The sequence below is a fragment of the Scardinius erythrophthalmus genome (genome assembly GCF_964197995.2).
Source record: "Scardinius erythrophthalmus genome assembly, chromosome: 6".
In the NCBI taxonomy this organism is placed as follows: domain Eukaryota; kingdom Metazoa; phylum Chordata; class Actinopteri; order Cypriniformes; family Leuciscidae; genus Scardinius; species Scardinius erythrophthalmus.
The window spans coordinates 10,638,245-10,663,177 of NC_138226.1; the positions used below are offsets into that span (position 1 = coordinate 10,638,245).

General features: G+C 39.3%; 1 protein-coding gene across 1 annotated transcript in view; it reads left to right on the forward strand.

Annotated features, from left to right (window-relative positions):
* The window catches only part of erbb4b (erb-b2 receptor tyrosine kinase 4b), a gene marked incomplete at its 3' end in the record, with an annotated part of 371,526 nt that overhangs the window by 340,557 nt on the left and 6,036 nt on the right, over positions 1–24,933 (forward strand). The window contains exons 21-24 of the mRNA XM_081368808.1: positions 13,523–13,678; positions 15,500–15,575; positions 15,749–15,895; positions 24,698–24,795. Of these exons, the coding sequence (XP_081224934.1) occupies positions 13,523–13,678; positions 15,500–15,575; positions 15,749–15,895; positions 24,698–24,795 (477 nt within the window). The remainder of the gene's footprint in view (positions 1–13,522; positions 13,679–15,499; positions 15,576–15,748; positions 15,896–24,697; positions 24,796–24,933) is intronic.

Below are 24,933 nucleotides of genomic sequence, written 5' to 3' on the forward strand. Positions count from 1 at the left end.
ACACAAACTACTTAAACTGGTCTCTCTTTTGTCAGCCATGTTGTGCTGCTCAGCTTTTAATTAGCCCTTTGTCTGTGCAGCATGCCGCTCTTTATTATTTTTTCCTGTGCTTGCGCTGTGTTCTTTCCATACACTGGCTTGAAAATTGGTCACAGAGGGAGTGTACCGCCTGCCTTTTGCAGCCTGTGTGTGTGAGAGAGAGAGAAATTCTTTAGCCTCTATTAATGCACAGTCCAGGTGCTAGATCATAACATGCTTGACAGAGGAAAAAGAGACATCATTTCTAATAAGCATTTCTTATTCCTCTGTTCAGAAAGTAGTGGGGTCCCGATTTTTGAAGTCTCGAATTGGGACACACTGGCTAGGGTGACCAGACGTCCTCACTGGAGCTGTCGTTGGAACTATTTCTTGCTGATTATTTTTCTAAACTTTTTTCTCCATAGTTATCTACTGGTATTTAGAAGGAGGTAATGTGAATGACAAGAAAGCTATTTTGTCATCTACACACTACCGGTCAAATGTTTGGAATAATACATGTTTTTGAAAGAAGTCTCTTACTCACCATGGCTGCATTTATTTGATAAAAAATACAGTAAAAAAAATTTGTTTCCAGCATCATTACTCCAGTGCCACATGATCCTTCAATCGTTCTAATATGTAGTGTACAGTATATTAGGCTATTAAAAAGCTGATAAAGTAATATTTTGTTAATCATGATTTTTGTAAATCAAAGCTTTTTATAAATTGCTGCAGTTTTAAAATGTAAATGGATAGTTCACCCACAAAATAAGGTTGAACTGTTTTTGCGCATACAATGAAAGTCAATGCGGTACAAAACAACATTTGACCCGATTGACTTTGGAGAGAAAAAAATTATTTGAAGGTTTTTTTTTTTTTTTTTTTTTTTTTTTTACTATCCCTTTAAATATGATGCGGTTGGAATGCTGATGCTTTTGGTGTACTAAGATGTTCGATACAATCTCATCCTACATGACTACATTTTTGGACAGTGATTTGAATTGCTTGAAATAAGTAGTAGTAAACTTTATCTACAAGATCAAAGCCCCAGTTTCTTCCAAAAAAGAGCCAGCTGGCATTATATAGGAATCACTTGTGTGATTGAAGTTATAATCGATAGACAGATCTCCCCTCCAATTTTGTTGATTTTTTTCCAAGCGACTGTGGTCTGCTGACAGGTCTGGAATTAATGGAATGGTTTTGTGGTGGTAACACTATTCAGAAAGGACATTCAGAATACTGATGATGACACCTGCTAGACTAAACCTATCACACGGCTCTACGCTCTGCACAGCTGAAATGGCAGGGACAGATTATTTGTCTCGAATGAGGAAAAGATGGCTGAGTCTAATCCCAGTCAGATGTGGTTACAGGTATAAGTGAGGATAAAGAGTGCGAATGCGGGTGACGAGACAGAAGGACTGAATCGCTTTCTCTGCGGTGGGTCTTCACAGGTCTCACTCCTCACTCTTTACTCAGTGATTATTCCCAGTCTTATTTCACGAATCCTCCACAGAGACAGGAAACGCACAGAAGGCTTTAGAGAAGTTCACATCACTGCAAAATGACAAACACTTAATAAGTGACAAACACAATTTAAATCCATCTCTTAGGGAATGAAGGACATCATTCAAAAGGTCAAAAGCGAGTTGGGAAGGAAGTTAATTTAATCAGAGCAGTTTATGGGGGAAGCAGTATTGGCATAGAGATAGTAATCCAATAATGGTGAAACAAGAGGATTTTTCATTCCTTTAAAGCTCTCATTTTGAAACATGATTACTAAACATGGAGACAAATCCTTTCTGAGTTTCCTTTGGTGAGTGCAAGAATGATCTCTCCATATTGAGGGTCTTCAGCAGGAGCCCATTGAGGGTTTGTGATGGTATTGTAGAGGAACCGTCAATCTGTTGGATCTAGACCTGTTTTTTTAGGGAAAAAAATAAAGTAATGTGTTACAAAAACACAATATGAAGTTTAATTGAAGCTGAAGTAGAGCTATAAGTATACAATATTCATTGACCTCCATTAAAATGTGTTATTATGAACAATGTGATTTCGCAATTCAAAGAACAATACAGCAGTGCTGTGTTTTGCTCTATGCACAATATTTCTGCTGTTGCTTTGTTTGGAACTATTTTCCTTGGCCGAACAAAACTAGACAATTTGCAATATTGTGTGTAAAATGTAACTTACTCATTCTTGTTCATTGAACTGTTGTTTAAAATCAATATCACAGATAATCACACTCGCTGTTGCTGTTGGTCGAAATATCAACGTGACTGATCTATGGTCGAATCAGAGCTGTACCAATATTTGAACATTGAACATAATTTTTGTCATATTGTTGAAATAGACTGTAGTATATTTAATGATCACTTGATACTGCAGCTCTAATGGATTCATTGAGTTGATTCAGTGAACTCATGAGAGTCATTCAGAGAACATGAGTCTTTTTGAATGATTCATTAAAAGAGGCATCAGACTTAACTGGTTCACTCTGTATTTTTTAAGCACTAAAAGAACCGATTCATAAGAGTCATTTGTTTGTGAATTGGACTGTTCACGGTTTATTTTACTGTGTATGGTCTGTAACTACAACTTAAAAGAAAGAGGTTCTCTTGCCAGTATTTTGCAGTACACTTTTTATCTTATCGCTTTGTACTTGGACTGCAAACTCAAAATACTTAAAATATGGCAAATATTTGCTCATTCAGCAGCGATGTCACAATGCAGTAAGCAAATGGTGCTTAGAGTAAAGAGATTGATGCAAGCATCACTACAATGTATGTATTAAATACATTAAAATGGCACTACATGCATGTTATATTGTATTATTATTTATGTTATAGGCCCTCATTCAATTTTATTTGAAGACATCTGCTCTACACTGGTACTTATCAATTTATGGTGAATTATATTCACGTATAAGCATTGAATATGTATTGCACACTTTGTGAGCTCAGTGTCACTATGAAAGCCCTTATAAACACGTTAATGTAGAATCCCCAGACTGAACATTATTTGATTAATTAATTATTTGCCTATGACTGCTCAGCTATTTCATAAAGTCGCCTGTTCTCTCTTCCGGGTTTTTAACACTCGCGTATGCGACGATCTCTGTTGCTCTATCAGCAGGTCTGCTGCATTAATGGACTGTGTGAGCCATTGATTTCTAATTACACTGAAGTCCACTCTGGGGATAAATATTGTGTGCCGCAGCCATCTTGTGGCTTATTGTGATCAGAGTGAGTATTGATTGACTGTCCGGGCTGCAGAAGTAATCTGTTTTAAATACACTGGGACCAGAGTGAATGGGGCAAAGCGGCCTGTGCTCTGACTGTGGAATGGGTTCGGGTTTAGTCCTGTGAGAAACGTGGATCAACTGATAGGAACTGCAGTGCACTGCTCACTCACACTGAGTGAGAGAAACACTGTGTAGCCTAGGTTTTTTTAATACATGGGGATAGGATATTTATGTTATCAGGTTTTTGGGTGAGAGAATTCGACTCTGTTCCAAAAGAAATTTCCTCTGTTCTATTTAACGTGTTGCTAAATAATTACTTTTAAATAAAAAAGTGTGTGCGTGTGTGCGCGCGCATGCATGCGTGTGTATGTGTGGCCTCTGCTTACAGCCAGGACTCAATGTCAATGAAAATAGTTGTGACAAACATTTATAAATCTTTTGACAAAGTGCATTCTATAGGACAATGCTATGGGCTGAACTTTTGTTTGCATGGCTCCAATATGAACATAAATAAGACATTCAGGGGGGCACCTTCATAGATTTTCTCCCCCAAGTGTCTTCCTTTTTATTGTCTTGTAACCTTCCTATTCTCACTGAAGAAATAAAAACAGCTAAAGAGAAGGAAAATGTTTGATACAGACACATCTATCTATAATTAATTCCCTGCCGAAATGATTTGAAATTTTGATAAGATTATAAAATATGCTTTATGTCCAATTAAGACTTTTGAAAAGCCATGCCAGTGTGACGTAATTGCTTTTTTATGTGGTGCAAGCAAGCACTTTCCTTGTTTGCAGGTACAGCCGTGCAGAAGTCAAGATTATTTACCCTGAAATGTACGTTTCCCTCCTCTCTACCTCAGCTCTGCAAACGCTAAGATAATTGCATTTTGATAGACGATTAATGTTAATGTAGGCTCATTAATCTTTGAAAAGCTCTTAAGACCATGTCTTCCGTGAGACGTACCTGCAGTGTGTGCAGAGGAAGGAGGAAGGCAACAGAATGGCTGCCAGTCGTGGTCGTTTGATCTGATTGTCACTTCCTTTATAAATGTTAAAATCAGTATACATTTTCAAATATTTTTCAAAAAAGTCTCTAATGCTAATCAATGCTGCATTTATTTGATAAAAACACAGTAAAAACAAGAACAATGTGAAATATTGTTCTGTATTTTTCTACTTGAATAATTTATTCCTGTGGTGACAAAAGCTGAATTTTCAGCATCATTACACATCATCTTTCAGAAATCATTCTAATATGCTGATTTGTTGCTCACGCAACAGTTCTTATTATTATCAACGTTGAAAACAGTTAGTGTTCCTTAATATTTTTAGGAACTGTCATTTTTCAAGAACAGCAAAAGTTCAAAAACAGCACAAGGACATTCAATTGAAATAGAAAACTTTACTGTCAGTTTTAATCAATTTAATGCATCCTTGCTGAAAAAAAGTATTCTTTTTTTATTTTTATTTTTTATCTTACTGACTGGAAAAGTTTGAACGGTAGTGTTATATGTGATACAGTCCTGTAATAAATGTGGTGCTGTGGGTGAGCATGGAGAGGAGGAAGTTATTATTTTTTTTTTTTCCTTCAGCAAGCACAGAGGGTGTAATCCCCACACCATTACCTCAGATTACACTTGCTTGCTGGGGAAAGATTGCATGGCATAAAAAGATTTGTTCCCTCCTCCTTCACAGTTCTGCAGACATTTGTGTATTTTAAAGCATACCGATTAGCATTTCTCCCGTGCGTGACCCATAATGAACACCATTGGACTGCACTGACCTCAACCCTGAGGGACACTAAGGGCTTATTGTTTAATTTATCATATCCTACCAGTCTCATTCACAATATCCCCATCTGTGGCTTTACTAGGATAGACCATCAATTATTACTGTAGGAAACGCATCAGGTCAGCCAGTGTTGGTTGAAGTTTTGAATGCAAAGACTGTCCTGAATGAATTATGTATATTTATAATGGATATGATATAATAATATGGCGCCATATTGGTTTTATGTCTTACTGATTTAATCACAATGCATAATGCTTTGGAAACCTACGTCTATAGGCAGCTCACTTGGTTTTAGTAAAGAACATTTGTTTCATAATAGAAAAGATAATAAAAGAGCTGTCTGAGCAACATATTATTCTTTTTTTGAAAAAAAAGCATCATACTCTTTCCCCGCTTAACCCGAACCCATTTGAATATGGTTGAATTAAACCCCTCTTTCCATTCCCAGACTGCTTTAGCCGGTCCACTTATGTATTCTCGGCTCATCTTAAATTGGGGGATTTCTCTTTCAGAGCTGCTGCCATCATGTTAATAAGTACAGTTGGAAACACACTCTCAGATCTGAGCCTAGACTGTTGACATGCTGCAAAGCAAGCCACATTCCTTTCATTATCCGTTTTATGTGCCACTTTTTAGTTCCCAATTAGAATTGAGCTCTCACTTAGGTTTATAACCATGTTATTAACTTCTGGGGAAATGAAAAGAATATCCAGCAGATCTGGCTATAAAGTACTCATTTGTGTCATTTTAAGCAAAAAATCTGTGTTTTTTGTTTAAATCCCCAGTCATGTAAATATGAAAGGTCTACTGAAGTAGTCAGTGGATACAAGCATTTCAGAAGCAAGATGATAAGAAACGCCCGTGGAAATCTAAATATCTTAATCTAAATATGGGTTTGCATATCTTGTAGTCTTGCACTAGCCCCTATTTAGCATATTTTTAAAAAGTAAATAGTAAATATTATGATAAAGTCAATGCCATTAAAGGATAACTGTCGCCAAAGTGCAACCTAGGGTCTTTTTGTCAATCTACCTGAGGCAAACTTTCGTTTAAAAGCATCATTAGAATGGAAACGCCACTTTTGAGTTTGACTGTATTTTCTTTTTCGGAAATAATCAAAAATAGTCGATCTCCGAATGCAACGTAACATGGAGAAGAGTAAAGATGGAAAGCTCCTAAAGCTTAGTTCCATATAAATTCACGGATAATTTGTTGTTTTGTCGTTAGTGAAAATCAATATTGACCTTGTATTTGAAAAAGGATGCTCATATAAGAAGCAATACTAAAATTCAGAGTCAGTTCATTCACATTCGGAGATCGACTATTTTTGACTGTCAAAATGCCGGCGGACACAGCTACAGTGAGTTGTTCAAAATCTTTCTTTTTAGTAAACTCTGTGTACGCAAACAATGTTCTCAATGCTCGAGTCATGTGTAGAGCCCCTGGTGATACTTCGAGCGAATACTTTGTGTTTTAAAAATATCGATTTTTGATGCTATCATAGAAGTGCCCCAAGCACTCCCGTTCAAAAGGCAATTTGACCGAAAACGAAAATACGGTCAAACTTGGCGTTTCCATTCCAATTATGCTTTTAAATGAAAGTTTGCCTCGGGTAGATTGACAAAAAGACCCTAGGTTGCAATTTGGCGACAGTTATCCTTCAAATGAGTGTGTTCAACTCAGGGCCGGTGCTAGCCATTTGGGTGCCCTAGGCACAAATGCTTGGCGGTACCCCCCCCCTCCCCCTCCCCCTCGCGACACGAATGGACCAATTCTACAAATAAATAAATCTCCAGTTAACTGGCAGAGCATTCATTTCGTTCGTTTTATAAATAAGATACTAGTGCTGAAATGTGTTTTTTTAAATCAAGTGCTCGTTGCCACCGCGATCAGTGGCACTACGGATACAGAGTTTTCTCGCGTGGCTCGTGCACACACCGCACTGTTTTCACTCGACGCGCGCTTCAATCGCAACGCAACGGATTGAAGCGCGCGTCGAGTGAAAACAACTTGCGAATACTCTCTATTCATTCTGTTGAAATCACAAAACATAATGCAAACGTTTGCTTGTCCCTGCTTGATATACAACCACTGATGAACATAGCCTAATCGTTTTGATGAGAGAAAAAAAACTATACGAGAAAAAAAAAACCTATACAAGGGCGGATTTGAACCCACACCCTCTGACACGGCTGGCGAAAGCTCTACCACTGGACTGCATTGAGGTGCTACTGGAATAAGCCGGCGTTATCTGATTTCAAAATTCAATGACGATGGACGCTTCTTTTTTTTCACGACCCAGATTTTTTGGTGCCCCCTCCCAAGCACTTGGTGCCCTACGCGCAGTGCGTGATGTGCGTGTGCGGAGCGCCGGCCCTGGTTCAACTGGAATATAGAAGAACTATGTACCCTGACTATTGTGTATTGTCCTCTTGTTTTATATTAGTAGCATAATTATTCATAATTTGATATTTTCATCGATTCAGTTTAGTTAACACTAAAACACTAAAACTGTTAATTAACTTAAAAGTTTAAGTAGAAGTACTAAAAGTAAAACTTATAAAAATAAAGCTACAAAAAGCACATGACAAAAATACTTAAGCTAAAATAAATCATGAAAATAAAAAATATATATAAATAAATACTGCTGTATAATTATATATATAGACTACTAAAATAACACTGATTCAGTTTGATGACTAGCCTCGAGCTACAACTGGTAAATTGCCATATACATGGGCAGTAGGGGGAAAAATAACTATCCCAGTAGACTGAATATACATCACTGTATATGTAATATTAGATTAATTTACTTAACCAGTAATCTGCTAACAAAGTACTTCAGTGCAAACATACACATACACAATATTATTGACTTGTTTTGCAAGAAATGTTCAGGGTTGTTGCTTTATTATGTGCAAAATAGACAAAAACTGTGAATGTGTTTCTTCAGAAATAATAAAAATATTGATTTTCTCTTCAATTCCCTATAAAAATGAATGCGTAAGCACGAGCATTTCTCCCCAGTATATGATGCACTGCCAACATGCAGGTGATGTAATACGCTTTCCTCCTATGAATATATTCTCACAGTTATTTGATATTAAAAGCGCTTGAATCCAGACTCTTTCTGTGATGACAGACGCAGTCTTCTCATCTCAGAGAGCACCTGTGATGACCTACACTGGACCTCTCAAATTGTATTTCCCCACTTTTACAAGCTCCCTCTCACTATCTCGCTCTCTTAAACCATTTTGCCACATGCTGTCCTTACCTCTCTACCAATCACATTAAGATATAAATTTCCTCCAGCCACCAGCTCAAGGGCACTTGAAAGCCCCTTTGGAGGGAAAGGTAGAGAGGCTGTTTTCTTGCGAAAGGCCTCCATGCTGCGGGTTGGACTTAAATCGATTACATGCATTGTTCGCTCCTCCAGAAAATTGATGTCTGGAGTTTTCATTGTTTTGCGATACACGGCCACGCCTGAGAAGAGACTCATCGCTTATCAATGTGAACATTCTCCAATAATAATTCTGTGACTTTTTTCTGGTGTAATCCCTCCACAAAGTGTCTTTGAAAAAAGTGAAGGCAGAAAAAACAAACTTTGATTTTAGAGCTAATGCCTTCTTCCTAATGCCGCCTTCTACATTTTTAGGATACAAACTCTTCATCATGATGAAACTAATGCAGAAGTACATGAACTTTAATAGCTTATGAGAGATAATGATGGTATCATCATAAATCTAAATGTGTATTTTGCGGTTATATCTTGTAGTCTTGCAGTAGACCTTATTTAGCATATGTTAAATAAGTAACTAATAAACAATATTAAGTAAATATCATAAATGTATCACTGAAATATAGAACAACTCTGTTACCTGATTATAGTGTATTGTCCTCTCATTTTTGGTAACTGAAATAAAGCCAAAATAAAATATAAATATTAGGAGTAATATTAATTACTGAAGTATCAAAGTACTAAAGTTACTGAAACTAAAACTTAAAAAAAGAATAGCTATATAGAATAGAAAGGAAAAAAAATACCAAAGCACATAACAATTACTAAAATGTAAACTGAAATTAAAATAAAAATGAAAAATATCTAAAAATAAAAGCTCATTCAAAATATTAATAAATGCTATAATACTATATAAATAATACTAAAATAACCTTAAAGTACTGCTCAAATATATGACAAGTTACTGGTTGTTTCTCAAGTGTTTTCATAGAACCCATTTAAGAAAAAAAAATTATATCAGAATGAATTTATATGTTATATGTACAGTAATATTAGATAAAGTTACTTTACCAGTAATATACAAAACATTATTCAGTTGTCTAGCAGGAAAAGTCTTTTTTTTTTTTATGCAAGTGAATTTGATTAGCTTATGAGATAGTATCATCACGCTTGTGTGTCAGTGCTAGTGATAATGATTTTGATTGTCAAGTCAAGTCAAGTCACATTTGTTTATATAGCGCTTTTTACAATACAGATTGTTTCAAATAAGCTTTACAGAGATAACAGGAAAATAATGCAAAAAAGTGTTTCCAGAAGAAAATAGCATCACAGTCCAGCTACAGTGATGTTTCATTTTTGTTTTAAAAATAAAAGTTATTAATTTAGTTCATATATATATATATATATATATATATATATATATATATATATATATATCCGCCCTGGAGTAAAACATGATGTCGTCATCCAGCTCAGTTCAGTTCTTGTATAATAGTGTCAATGCAGGCAGATCAATATTATTGTTGAATATTAAATTAAATGTTAAATTTAATGTCCCCAACTAAGCAAGCCAAGCTAATGGCAACAAAGGTAGAAAAAGAAGACAGTGGCAAGGAACCAAAACGCCATGGTTGAATGGAGAAAAAAACCTTGGGAGAACCCAGGCTCTGGCCATTGACCTAACACTACGTTTACAAGCTGTCAATATTCGGGTTATGGTCGGGTTAAGGTCACTATTTGGGTTTCTGAAACATTCGGAATAACCCGTTTACATGCGTGAGTAGAGAGAGTTACTTCTGTATACATGAAATTGGCAATATCCCGATGTAAACGGCGACGCACAGTTTGCGTCTTGACGTACGGACAACCTTAAGACGCAATATGCGTCATTTCCGATTCTTCTTCCTGTTTACAAAGACAACAACAACAGCAGCAGCACGCGGATAATGAATAGTTCGGGCAGATAGCGATCACCTTTGTTTGCGCTTTCCTCCTCGCTCCAAAAGTGTGGTGCTGTGCTGCGTCTCGCCATGTTTACCTCTACTTCTTGTTTACTTCCGGTATACTGCACGCGGGTTTTTGTATGCGCCGTCTCTACTCAAAAGACCAAGATTCCTTGCAAATAGAACATGCGCAGAACACAAATCAATGTTCCTTTTGATGGGGATATGCCGATACACGTTTACATGACCAAATATTCGGGTTAGAAAAGGGGTACCCCAGGTATCATATCCGGGTTTTTAAAAACCGGGATATGAGCATATTCGGGTTTTTGCCGGTGTTTACATGGCCTTGCGCGACCGGGTTATTGCTAATATCCCGGTTTTGAACGGGTTATTGGCTGCATGTAAACGTAGTCAGTGTATGATTATGATTCAGGCAGCATTATAGGTCAGAAGTCAGATTGGTTTGGAACAATCAAAATATTATCCAGTTCCATCTGGTTTAAGATCAGAGTCATCACACCGGGGTGGAGACGGGTTTGTTGAGGATCAGTGCCGATGGCTGTCGTGTCGATGAGGCCTTCGATGAGAGTCTAGTTGACACAATCTCTGCTGACACTTCAGGGATGCGTTGTGGTCGTGTCTAGGTGCAGGTCCTCCATCTGGTCTGGATACAGCCTGGATCCAGCTTATTACAGTAAACCTCGGAATAAGCAGAAAGACTAACATTAAGTCAAGTCAAGTCAACTTTATTTATATAGCGCTTTTCACAATACAGATTGTATCAAAGCAGCTTCACAGTATTAAATAAAATAGTACATCAGTGTTTGTTTCTGGTGTAAAACATCCACGTTTGGTAATGCAGATCAATAGCACTGTTGAATCGATTAATCAAATTAAGTATCCCCAACTGAGCAAGCCGAAGGCAACAGTGGCAAGGAACCGAAAAACTCCATCAGGTGACCTAATGGAGAAAAAAAAACCTTGGGAGAACCCAGGCTCAGTCGGGGGCCAGTTCTCCTCTGGCGTTTATGAAGTAGAGACCGGATTTAACTGTAAGATTAAAATATTATATGAATGCCTGGCTGAAGAGATGCGTCTTTAATCTAGTTTTAAACTGGGAGAGCGAATCTGAGCAACGAACAGTATCAGGAAGGCTATTCCAGAGTTTTGGTGCTAAATGTGAAAATGCTCTCCCTCCTTTGGTGGATCTGGATATCCTAGGTATGACCAGAAGCCTCGAATTTAGTGATCTTAAAGAGCGCGATGGATTATAGGGTGATAGAAGATCCGTTAAATAAACTGGAGCTAAGCCGTTTAGGGCTTTATAAGTCAGTAGCAATACCTTGTAATTAATACGGAACTTTATAGGTAACTAATGTAGTGATGATAAAATTGGTGTTATATGGTCAAACTTTCTTGATCTAGTAAGAACTCTAGCGGCGGCATTTTGGACTAACTGTAGCTTGTTTATTGAGGATGCAGGACAACCAGCTAATAAAGCATTACAGTAATCTAGTCTCGAGGTCATGAATGCATGAACTAGCTTTTCTGCATCAGAAACAGATAGCATGTTACGTAATTTAGCAATATTTCTAAGGTGAAAAAATGCTGTTTTTGTAACATATGAAATATGATTTTCAAAAGACAAGTTACAATCTAATATAACACCCAGGTCTTTTACTGTAGAGGATAAAGTAACAGGACACCCTACTATGTTAAAGTTGTATTGTGAGAGGTTTTGTGGGCGGTTTTTTGAACCGATAAGTATTACCTCTGTCTTATCTGGATTTAATAAAAGAAAATTGTGCGTCATCCAATCTTTTATATCTTTAACACACTCTGTCAATTGGGATAATTTAGCGTTTTCATCCGGCCGTGATGAAATATATAGTTGAGTGTCATCAGCATAACAATGGAAACTAATTCCATGTTTCCTTATAATATTTCCAAGTGGCAGCATATATATTGAGAATAATAGAGGGCCTAACACAGATCCTTGCGGCACTCCATAGTTTACTGGAGTTATGATCGATTTTTCTCCGTTTAAATAGACAAAATGGTAGCGGTCAGATAGGTATGATCTGAACCAGCTTAATGCTTGTCCTTGAACACCGGTATAGTTTTGTAGCCGATCTAAGAGTATTGTGTGATCTATAGTATCGAACGCAGCACTAAGATCAAGTAAAACTAGTATTGAGATACAGCCTTGGTCAGAAGCTAAGAGTAAATCATTTGTGATTTTAACGAGCGCAGTTTCAGTGCTATGATGCGGCCTGAACCCAGACACATTAGCGTGGATGCCATTCTTCGTATGATGTAACGAGTACATCGGGTGTTATAGGAAGTGTTCCCGGTTCCGGCTGACCTAATTTATGCAGCCTAATAATCATTTAACTGATTTGAATAATAGGAATGTATAATTTTCTATGTGTATGCCAGGTTAAAAGAGATGTGTTTTTAAGTCTAGATTTAAACTGACAGAGTGTGTCTGCTTCCCGGACAATGTTAGGAAGACTGTTCCAGAGTTTAGATGCTAAATAGGAAAAGGATCTACCGCCAGCAGTCGATTTTGATATTCTACTAGGTATTATCTATTATCAACTGGCCAGAATTTTGAGATCGCAATAGACGTGAAGGATTACAATGCGTTAAGAGCTCGCTCAAGTACTGGGGAGCTAAACCATTTAGTACTTTGTTAATAATCAGCAATATTTTAAAATTTATACAATGCAGTGTTGACAGAACCGGGCTAATATGGTCATACTTCCTGGTTCTGGTAAGAACTCGAGCTGCTGCATTTTGGACCAGCTGTAGTTTATTTATTATGCGTGCAGGGCAACCACCCATAAGAGCATTACAATAATCTAGCCTTGAGGTCATGAACGCATGAACTGTTCTGCATTTTTCATTGAAAGCATATATTGTAATTTAGATATATTTTAAGGATGGAAGAATGCGGTTATACAGATACTAGACACGTGACTTTCAAATTAAAGATTGGTATCAAAGAGCCCACACAGGTTCCTAACCGACGACGAAGACTTGACAGAGCAGCCATCAATTGTTAGACAGTATTCTAGGTTAGAACGTGCGGATGTTTTTGGTCCAATCATTAGAAACTCTGTTTTTTTCAGAATTAAGTAATAGGAAATTACTAGTCATCCAAAGTTTTATATTAGCTATGCATTCCGTTAATTTCTTGAATTGGCAAGTTTCGTCGATTGTCACACAACAGTTAAATTATTCCCATATTAAATAAGTGTGTATATGTGTGTTGATGCAGGGTATGATGTACTTGGAGGAGAGGAGACTTGTGCACAGGGATCTGGCGGCTCGGAACGTCCTAGTGAAGTCACCCAACCATATAAAGATCACTGACTTCGGCTTGGCTCGCCTCCTGGATGCAGATGAGAAGGAATACAACGCAGATGGTGGAAAAGTCAGTGTCACATGACCCCAACAAGACAAAGGGCATGCACTGACCCAGTTGATATATGCTCTTTGTGTTTGAAGTCAAAAGATTTGCTGCACTCTTTGTCTATGGGTTTTAGAACACATCTCCTTATGACAGGCTAATTAACAATGTTTAATAAGGCCATACACCAACTACAAGACAGAAGATTATTGCTCTGCACGCTTTCAAAGACTCATAGGTATAAGGGTCATGTTGGTGTGCACTTTACATGACTACGCATAGACTAGTCGGAAAACACATCTAATGAAGGGTCGATTTCAAACCATTTCAAAATGTATTAAAGTGGCTGGGAATAGGCTTGGCATGTAACTAAGAAATGTGTGCTTCTAATTTTCTGAGTGATCAAACTTACAGTTTTCACCTGGCAAGAAAATTGGTAAAGGAATTCTGCTTTACATTGAAGGAGAAAGCCATCACTCTAACAAATATTTTGTTAAGTATATCTATCTATATATATATATATATATATATATATATATATATATATATATATATATATTTATTTATTTATTTTATTTTTATTTATTTTTTCCAGAAATTCATCCTACAATATATAGACAAAATGTGGAATGGCATATTTGTGCCTGAATTTTACATCTTATAATCATATTTTTATATATATATTTATTTATTTATTTATTTATTTATAGAAAAAAATCCAGAAAATTCATCCTACAATATATAGCCAAAATGTGGAATGGCATATTTGTGCCTGTATTTTACATCTTATAATCATATTTTTCATTAAGTGACAATGTTAATATAGCAAAATCAGTTTTAACCTCAATAACCATCATACAAATACAAGTGGTAAAATATAAAAAGGCACATGATGATTCCATAAAACATGGTCAGTATATATAGTGTTCAGGGTCATACACGCAAAGACAAAACACCATCAGGTTAACACACCACACTAACATAATATAATAAACAGTAACAAAATAACAGAAAATGTAAAACAAAACACCTTAATGTACATTACTAATTACAAAAATGAGAAGATAATCAACTGTTTATATTAAATATCATCATATGTGATGCATCAGGCAAGGACTTCTTAGAATAGCCTTTTACCGTAAATTATATGGAAATACTCGGGTTTTACTTGCAAAAAGCAGTAACATTACATATAATGTGACAGAACGTAGATTAAGGTGTTTACATGCCTGGTGAAATCGGGGTAATGGCCAAAATCTAGCTGTGTCGAGTGGTTCATTTTTAAGCCGTTTATGAGCTCACACCGATAAAGGAAAACGGTTTAATGCGTTTAACGTGCATGTTAATGCACTTGATCTGATCTTATCCATCTGAATCTCCTTGTTGCCATACTGGAATAGAGCATCCTGGGACACGCTCTGCTCCGTTCAGCTTCAACCAGCTACCATTTTAAATCAGCCATGTTTGTTTTCCCACATAGGACAAACTTCAAACCTCTTGAAACTAAAGTTTTAGTGCAGTTTGATACCCAGCAGCTCCGCACACACATTTGCCCCAACCTGTTTCTTATGTTTCCCTTTAAAGCAAAAGATGAAAAGAATCAGATATCACTGATTATTCCATTTCTGAAATATTAACTTACCAGACCTAATAAATAATGCATGATACTGTGATAAGGTTTGGTTTTAGCGGTGTAAGCTTTGAATAAACTTTGTCAAGTGGCGTAAATAAACAATAATTTAGTACTCGTTGTGCTCACTTGAACTTTACATTTTCATGTACCGTATCATTGTGTGTTTTTTTATTCAACACAAGCCGCTGAAATGCTCCCTATTGTTTTGTCAGATGCCTATAAAGTGGATGGCCTTGGAGTGTATCCACTATAGGAAATTCACCCACCAGAGTGACGTATGGAGTTACGGTGAGATTAGCCTTAATTACAGTTACATGCCTAAAATGTAATTTATCTTATTTCAAGGTTAATTTTTTTAGTTTTATTGCGCAGCCAAACTCTGTATGAATTGGGCAAACAGACCACACAGTCTTAGCACACGCCTACAAGCTTTTTAAATTGTTTATTTGATTTTTTCCCAGGGGTGACTATTTGGGAGCTGATGACATTTGGAGGAAAGCCGTACGATGGAATCCCTACCCGAGAGATCCCTGACCTGCTGGAAAAAGGAGAGAGGCTTCCTCAACCTCCTATCTGCACTATTGACGTCTACATGGTCATGGTCAAATGTAAGAGAGCTTTGCACAAATTTTCATCCCAGAATTTTGGGGGGGGGGGGTTAACTAGGGCTGTCAGTGTAACACGTTAACGCATGTTATTAATTCAAAATCCTTAACGCGTTAAAATAATTTAACGCAAATAAATTACTAAAGCACATGAAATTGCGTCATTAACGTAATTTACATCACACAGTTGACTACGTTTGAAGTTTGAAACTACATTTCTCAGCTGGACAAAGCAAACCAGTGTCTTGCTAGTAAAGTTTTGATGGATAAGGATTGCGATCAAGGTAAAGACGATTGCCGTGACATACAGGAGACAGGAGTCATACAGTAAGCATGCGTGAGTCTGTTGCTGATGCACTAACAAACAAACCATGTACGTGTGCTCTCGATCGCACATTGTATTTATGCACAGACACATTTCAGTACGTTGTTTCCACACACATTTGTGATAATGTTATGAATTGTCAAGTGTATGTTGCTGTGTTTAGTAATTCTGAATGGATCTATTTACTGTTGAAGGCATATGAAGTCAGGTCAAGGCAGTTGGTTTATATTTATTTATTTTTTGGCATCTCCATGTGGTTCTGTTCTGTATCACAACTTGACTTGTCTAAAATTTAAACAAGCTCTCTGCTTTTGCACTGTACACATACTATACACTATGAATTCAAGTTCCCTTTCGTAAAGGGAACTCCCGCTGCATCGATACTCGATACTTTGGGGAATGCCTTCGGCATGAAGCGTCTGAAGTCAACTATGGAACTATTCCAATCTTGATTGGTGCAACGTCACCCGTGACGTCGCATGTGACGGTGATCCGGAAGCTACAAAAGGGTCACAGGAACCAGGAAATGTTAGCTTCTGGTCTTCAGCAAGCGCTCTATGTCATCTTGTCTGTTCTATTTGGTGTTGTTTGTCCCGTGAAAAGAGTATTATTTATCGCGAAAAAAGATAAGCTATTCAGGCAGTGTGCGTCCCCTTGCCCACGTTATTTAAGCGAGGATGACACACACACGCTTGGTGTAGTTTGTCTGGGAGTGGAGCATGCACGGGCGGTGCTCGAAGGGCGCTGTCTGTGCAAACTGTTTTCAATGAAAAAGCTCCGCTCTCGTTTGAGCTTGTTCGATCAATTAGACCAGGCTCGTGTTTCCAGTGCATCAGGTCCCGCGTCTGTTGAGGCAGCGCGGCGCTTGTATGCATGTGATTCACACGTGGGGCTGGCATATGATACTGAGACGGTTGCGACCCTTTCTCAGTGTTTATTAACCAGCTCCACTGGTCTCGCGCACGGTTCGGAAGCCCGCGCTGCGGCTTCTTCCGACCGTGTTAAAGACACAGCGTTTGATTTATCTGCCTCCGAGGAGTTAGATATTATCTATTAACACTGAATCACGTGGATAGGGGGATTCGCCACCCCATATTCCCATTAGTGAGGAGTTGCTGGAGGTTGTAATCAGGGCAGTGGTTAAATTAAATGTTAAATGGCCATATAATAAGCAGGAAGCGACTAAGAAAAATAAAATGAATGAGCGCTTCCTGCAGACCCAGTCACAATCTTCGTGTCAGAGCCTTCCCTTTTTCACTGATCTCCATACTGAGGTATCAAGATCGTGGAAAAATCCATTTTCATCTCAATTATTTTCCCCCATGTATATATTTACTCATCCATTAGGGAATCTAATGAAAATGGTTATTAGGTGATGGCTCGGGTTGAGGAATATTTTGCGAAATATTTTCTCCCCGACATTGCGTCACCCCTGATAGCTCAGACACTTCCCTCCAAATCTCGTACATCGAATTTGTTAGGGAAAGCATATATGGCGGTGGTCGAGCTGGTGCATGCCCACACACGATGGGGTTATTACAGGCATACCTGGCTGACCTCCTCAAGCAGGTGGATGATAACTGGGAGGTCTCACTCTATATTACTGAATATCGTAGAGTATCTGAATTATCTCTCCGTATTATTAAAGAGACGGCCCGTGCTATTGGCCGTTCTATGGCAGCACTAGTCGTCTCAGAGAGACATTTATGGCTTATTCGCTTGTGGATCGGGAAGAAAGACAGGGCTTTCCTTCTCGATACTCCCCTTTCACCTTCTGGCCTCTTTGGCGACGCGGCAAGAACCGTTGTCGAGAGGCTTCAGGAGGCAGAGCGACAATCAGCTATCCCCAGTTGTCAGTCCAGGTCTCATGGGGTTGCTGCCAGGGGGCAGCCTCATGGGACAGCCGCCAGCTCCTCATATTTTGAGAAGGTTTCCTCTCGTGCCCCCCCGTATAAGGCTTGGGGCCAGAAGAAACATTCTCGCACGAAGCTCTCCATACCGAAGACAGGTCTGAGGACTGTCTCTCGGGCTAAGAAGGCTTCAACTAAGAGGTCTTGTCGTAACACGCAGACCCTTATGGGCGTTCCCAGGGCCGGTTCTAGACATTTGGAGGCCCTAGGCAAAATTCATGTTGGAGGCCCCCCACCCCCAATAAAAAACACTTGAAACAAATATGATTCCTAACCTTTTTATTTATACAACATTTAATTTTAAAAGCAGTATATTTTTACTTACACAGTACACAAGTTTGGACAAATGACTATTTTTAATGTTTTTGAAAGAAGTCTCTTATGCTCATCAAGCCTGGATTTATTTGATCAAAAATACAGAAAAATAATATAGTGAAATATTATTACAATTTAAAATAATGGTTTTCTATTTTACTATACTTTAAAATATATTTCTGTGATGCAAAGCTGAATTTAGTGTCACGTGATCCTTCAGAAAACTTTATAATATTCTGATTTATTATCAAATGTTAGAAATGGTGCTTAATATTTATTTTATAACATGTGATACTTTTTTTCAGGATTTTTTGATTATTAAAAAGTTGTTTTAAAAAAGTCTTCACTATCACTTTTATATATTTAACACATCCTTGCTGAATATTCCTGTTTTTCTGTATTTTTGATCCAATAAATGCAGGCTTGAAGAGCATAATAGGAAACTTCTTTCAGAAACATTAAAAATAGTAATGGGTCCAGACTTTTTACTGGTAGCCTACTACATCAAACTTTATCTAAGGTAATCTCTTTTTTGTTTAATGAAGATGTTATTGTTCTTCTTGTTATTTTGCTGTTTTATTCAGTTTATTCACAGTTCCAGAATAGCACTTCAGTAGATGAACATGAACGTGCTTTTATAAATGTTTTCATAGCTACGTTATGGGCAGGATGTTTCCCTCCCATTTAATCAATTTTGACTGCAGATATTGTCATATTATTAATATCAGTAATATGATATTATGTATTGCATTGCTACCTTAAATATGCTATACACAAATCAAGTGGAAGAGAAAGATACGATCGCTACTGAGCAGAAAAAAAATTCTAAACTAATATTCGTATAGGCTATGATGTCAGGGTATTATCTAATCATCAGCAGAATATAGAAGATAGACCCATAGATATGAGATCTTTTATTTGAAACATTTAAAAATGTTGCAGTGTGTTGGTTTTTTAACTTTGAATACAAACGTCTTGTCTTTTACTTTTGTAGCTTTTTTATTAGTCAGCTCCCAACGCGATGTTATTCATTGTACGCGCAAATTCAAAGCGTCGCGTCTGGGCACGTTAATGACGCTCGCGCTCTTTTAAACTCGTAGACTAACAAAGCGATGAATTATTTTTCCAGAAATGACGCTGATCTACAGTAGCCCACAAGTTTATATTTAAAATACATTGCAATCACTCCAAAATCGATGACCTGCATTACGAAATGTGCTTCTTTGCGTGCCTATTTAGGCTTTTGCTTCGCACTCGCAGCACCTGATGGATGCGTTCGTTGACCGCCCCTGACCGCCGCTGACGTCCCCTCGGACTTAACTGGCTGGCGCCTCGCGTTAATGTGATATAATGTAACAGTCTATGGTTTAGATAAACATCGTCACTATTTTTAGTTATTTAATAAATTTTGAAATAAATTGTAGATAGGACATTTGAACATTTATTTATTTTTATTTATTTATTTTTTTTGTCCCTCTGTCTGGGCCCCATCCCGCCAATCGGGCCCTAGGCACGTGCCTAGTTTGCCTTTGCGTTAATCCGGCTCTGGGCGTTCCCCCAGGAGAGCGAGTACAGGAGTCTCGCCCCCTTATGCAGCCCTTAGGAAATCGATGTTTGCTTCCCGCCGCCGATGGCGCTTCGGGACACATCGGCTTCCAGCGAACACAAATCGCAGTATCTGCCCGAAGACGTTGCGGCACTGTCGAGTTCGCCGCCTCTCAGGAGGTCTGTAGAGAGCATATTTCGGTTAGTTCCTGCCAGTTAGCTGCTTCAGGTCACCAAAGCCATTTGGAAATTTATAGCCGAGGCCAGTCTCGAGGGACTGGTCCCCATAATGGCATATTTAGACACCCCGAGGGGTCTTCAAAATATAGCCTAGGGGGTCCTGCTTATGGTGGAGCTAATATACAAATATTATCTACTAAGGGTGGTTCACATGTCGGCCAGCCCCGAGCAGGGTCGGTTTTTGGAACAGGAAGTCTAGTCCCTCTTAACACAGGAATCCTCAAAGTGGGCTCTTCCTTGGTTACGGGAGCCCGGGTTCTACAGCTGGCACTTCATAGTTCCTATGAGGGGGGGAGTTAGGCCTTATTTTGGATCTCAGGGTACTGGATCAACCTCCGAGGGGGTTCAGATTCAAGTTACCGACTGTCAGTCAGACCAGCTCCGAGGACTGGTCTGTCTTGATAGATCCACAAGCTCCTTAACTCCTCTTTCCCTTCTAACCCCATCACAGGAAGTTTCCGAGATCCGCTTTTGGGGGGAAAAGCGCATCAGTTCTGGACTCTTCCAGTCGGCCTAGCCTTATCCCCTCGCACCTTCACTAAATGTATGGACACGGCCCTTGCTCCATTGAGACTTCAGGGGGTCCGTATCTTATAGATGACTGGCTCATTTTGGCTCAGTCAAAAAGAACTAGCAATTCAACATCGAGATGTTGTTTTGCGCCATCTGAGGTGCGTGGGGTTGAGACTCAATGTCAAGAAAAGTTCCTTAACTCCTCTTCAGAGGACTACGTCCCTGGGAGTAGAGTGGGACTTAGTCACAATGCGGGCACAATTGTCTCCTGCTTGTATAAATACTATCTTAAACACAATGAAGAGTATTAGGTTAGGCCAGGCTATCACTGTCAAACACTTTCAAAGAGTTTTGGGTCTTATGGCTGCAGCTTCCACGGTAGTACCCTTTGGTCTGCTCCATATGAGGGCCTTGCAGTGGTGGCTCAGGAACAAGGGATTTTCTCCTCTGGGAAACCCTTTTCGTACGATCAGAGTTACGCGCAGATGCCTTCGTTCTCTTGTCGTATGGAAGAAACCATGGTTCCTGTCTCAGGGCCCGGTTTTGGGAGCACCATGTGAGAGAAAAACTCTGACCACGGATGCGTCCCTCATGGGCTGGGGTGCGGTTATGGAGGGCCGTTACACCCGAGGTACTTGGAAAGACCATCATCTCACATTGTATATTAAATCGCTTGGAGATGTTGGCTGTATTTTTTGCCCTGAGGCACTTCCTTGTAGACCTCAGAGGCCATCATGTTCTTGTTAGGACAGACAATATGTCGGTGGTCTCTTATATCAACCGCCAAGGAGGTTTGAGATCTCGCCCTCTTTGTAGACTGGCGCATCAAATTCTTCTTTGGTCCCAGGACAAATTTCTCTCTGTCAGATCTATTTATATTCCTGGGGTTGAAAATATGGGAGCAGACATCCTGTCGAGGCAGGGGCCGAGGCCCGGGGAATGGTGGCTCCACCCTGAAGTGGTTGAGCTTATATGGAGAGAGTTTGGCCGGGCGGAGGTTGACCTGTTCGCTTCTCATGAGAACTCTCATTGCCCGCTCTGGTACTCTCTCTCACATCCAGCTCCTTTGGGCTTGGATGCCACGGTACAGATGTGGCTGAGGTCACATCTGTATGCTTTTCCCCCGATCGCTCTGCTCCCTGGGGTTCTAGAAAGGGTCAGGAGGTACGGAGTGAGACTACTCCTTGTAGCTCCGTACTGGCCGGCCCAAATTTGGTTTTCGGACCTTATTAGTCTCTTGGAGAGTCCTCCATGGAAAATTCCTATTAGGAGAGATCTTCTGTCTCAGGCTGATGGTATATTATTTCATCCCCGACCAGAGTTATGGAGACTACGGGTCTGGCCCCTGAGGGGGTCCCACCCATAATTAGGTTGCCCTTTCCACCGAGGTGGTCAGGACATCCATACTAGAACCCCACTCTACTAGGAACTAAACAATTAAGTTAGGGAGGGCATTGAACCCAGTTTATTACTGCCCACTGGCTTCAGTACTGGTGTTCCATCCCGCTCTCTAACGGGATCTCCTGTTCATGCTTAGGGCCTCTGTGGCGGCCTCAGTGCCCTCCGCAAGCCTCTTAGGGTGTTCTCGAAAGGACGTTCCCACTGAAACTCCATGTTCCTGTAGATTGGAGGATGAATCCTGTCATCCAGCCTATTGGCATCAGGCTGATGGGTTATCCCTGGCACCCATCATGTCCTGTGGGTGAGGTATACAAATATATATTTGAGATATATAAGTATATATAGGAGAATCTATTGAGTCTGGAAGAGTGGTGGTGCTGCCCCCTCTTACTTGCTAGCGTGGGAGCCACTCAACATTATTTTTGCCCGGTACTGAGGTACTTGTAGGCAATGTTAAGATTCTTCAGGTATTCCATCCTCCATCGCATGTGTCGGATGGTCAAGGTCGTAGCCTTTGAGGCCTACATTAGGACTCAGGCTGAGAGGAGTCAGTCCATCTAGTTAAGCATCAAGGGTTAGGAGCTATTCCCTTTATTAAGAGTACAGTTGGTTATCTAAAACCACTCATATTTGAAGTACAAGGTGCGCTTCTGCCTTCACCTTTCATCTAATATTTTCTACTGTCTGGGGCTCCCAGCCATGAGGTCAGTCGAGCCTCCGGCTCCAGACCTCCCCTTCTTGCACCAAATCTTATGACAAGCTAGTTTGGATCTGCCCTCTACTCATTCTATCGTCCGTGAGTGTACCAGATGCTTTATACCTGGGCGTTTTTTCTCTCAGTGTGGCGGCGCGGGTATTCGTTCCCCAAAGTATCGAGTATCGATGCAGCGGGAGTTCCCTTTACGAAAGGGAACGTCTCGGGTTACGTATGTAACCCTCGTTCCCTGAGTAGGGAACGAGACGCTGCATCCCTCGGCCACACTTTTCGCGCCCCTGAGAACGACTTGCTTTGACCAATTAGAAGCTAACATTTCCTGGTTCCTGTGACCCTTTTGTAGCTTCCGGATCACCGTCACATGCGACGTCACGGGTGACGTTGCACCAATCAAGATTGGAATAGTTCCATAGTTGACTTCAGACGCTTCATGCCGAAGGCATTCCCCAAAGTATCGAGTATCGATGCAGCGTCTCGTTCCCTACTCAGGGAACGAGGGTTACATACGTAACCCGAGACGTTTTCCTGTAATGATTTTTGACTGTTTGTTTATTATTTGTTTGTTTTTTATGGGTGCTTTGGTGTGCATAAATGTATGAATTATATGGACTTCTTATTTTGGTTATTTTATTTGGTGTCCTTTTGGAGTCTCCAAGTGTCCTTTTTTTTAAAAAGACTAAATTTACCTTGAAAAAGGCTTGCAGAAATCAAGCGTAGTGTCAGTTCTGGCAGGACACATTAGTCAAGCTCGCATCAGCTGGCTCTCAGCTGATCCACGTCTACCTATAGGATTACGACCATCCCTATTGTCCATTTGGCTACTGTAGGTGGAAGGTCATTTAGTGTTAATGCTCCTACATTATGGAATTCACTACCCCTTACACTTCATAATATCTCATCTGTGGCTACATTCAAGACTCAGCTAAAAACATATCTATTTAACATGTATTTTGGATAATGTGACTAGATGTGTCCTCATGTGATTGTAATGTGTGTGCGGGTGTGTAAATGTATTGTAATATACAAATGTAAAGCGACCCTGAGCTACGGAAATGCGCTATATAAATAAAACTACTTCTTCTTCTTACGACGGCTATCACTGTATACATATATAAGCTCCTTCAGTATTATCAGCAGCTATCGCGTTTCTCAGGAGCTAATTACCCTCCTCCATCCCCAGCTCCTCCTCTCATCAGTCAGGATTTGGCTTTCTGATTCCCCCTGAATAAATTCTCGAAATTTGTTGTACTTTAAAATCTTGAATTAATGATATCTGCAATACATTCATGTTGGTTCTGTTGTGTTTCCCTTAAGGAGGGTTATTGCTGCTCTCCCTGCTCTTATCCATGCTAGGCTGGTTCTTGCCCAGAACAGAACCATACCGCCAATCCAAACTGTATGCTAATTGTCAATCGTATTTGACGATAGCGGTCCTGACAGAAACACAGTTTTGTAAAAAAAATGTATGTGTTAAACAAGATAAATGGTGTATGCTTAATTTCATGAAAAGTGTGGGATTAATCGTGATTAACACATCATGATAGAAGTTCTTATGTAGTGTTCAAGCAGGTCGGCTGTTTATACTGTAGATTAATGGCCGCTGAATCTTGTAGTTGTACATAAGAACACGGCTATATAATTATCAATAAGAATGAACATAATTTATTAAAAAAATGTTTTTAAAACCCAGAGGAAAAAAATAATTAGTTATGTGGTAATCAACAGCGTGTGGTAGATAGATACTGTACTCATTACCTTCTTTTACATGTATTGCTCACTGCATTGTTTATCCATTGTGGTCAACTTTGCTGACTGAAGTTGTGCTATGTGTGCCCCTCCAGGCTGGATGATAGATGCAGACAGCAGACCAAGATTTAAGGAGCTTGCAGCAGAGTTTTGCCGAATGGCAAGGGACCCACAACGTTACCTAGTCATCCAGGTAAGAGCTTTACAGTTCGGCACAAATGGCCATGGTTGTGATTAGAGTCAAGGATCTTAAGTTCAGTTCAGTTTATTTATTTATAAAGCACACTTAAAAACAACAGACTATTGACCAGTGTGCTGTACAATAATAAAA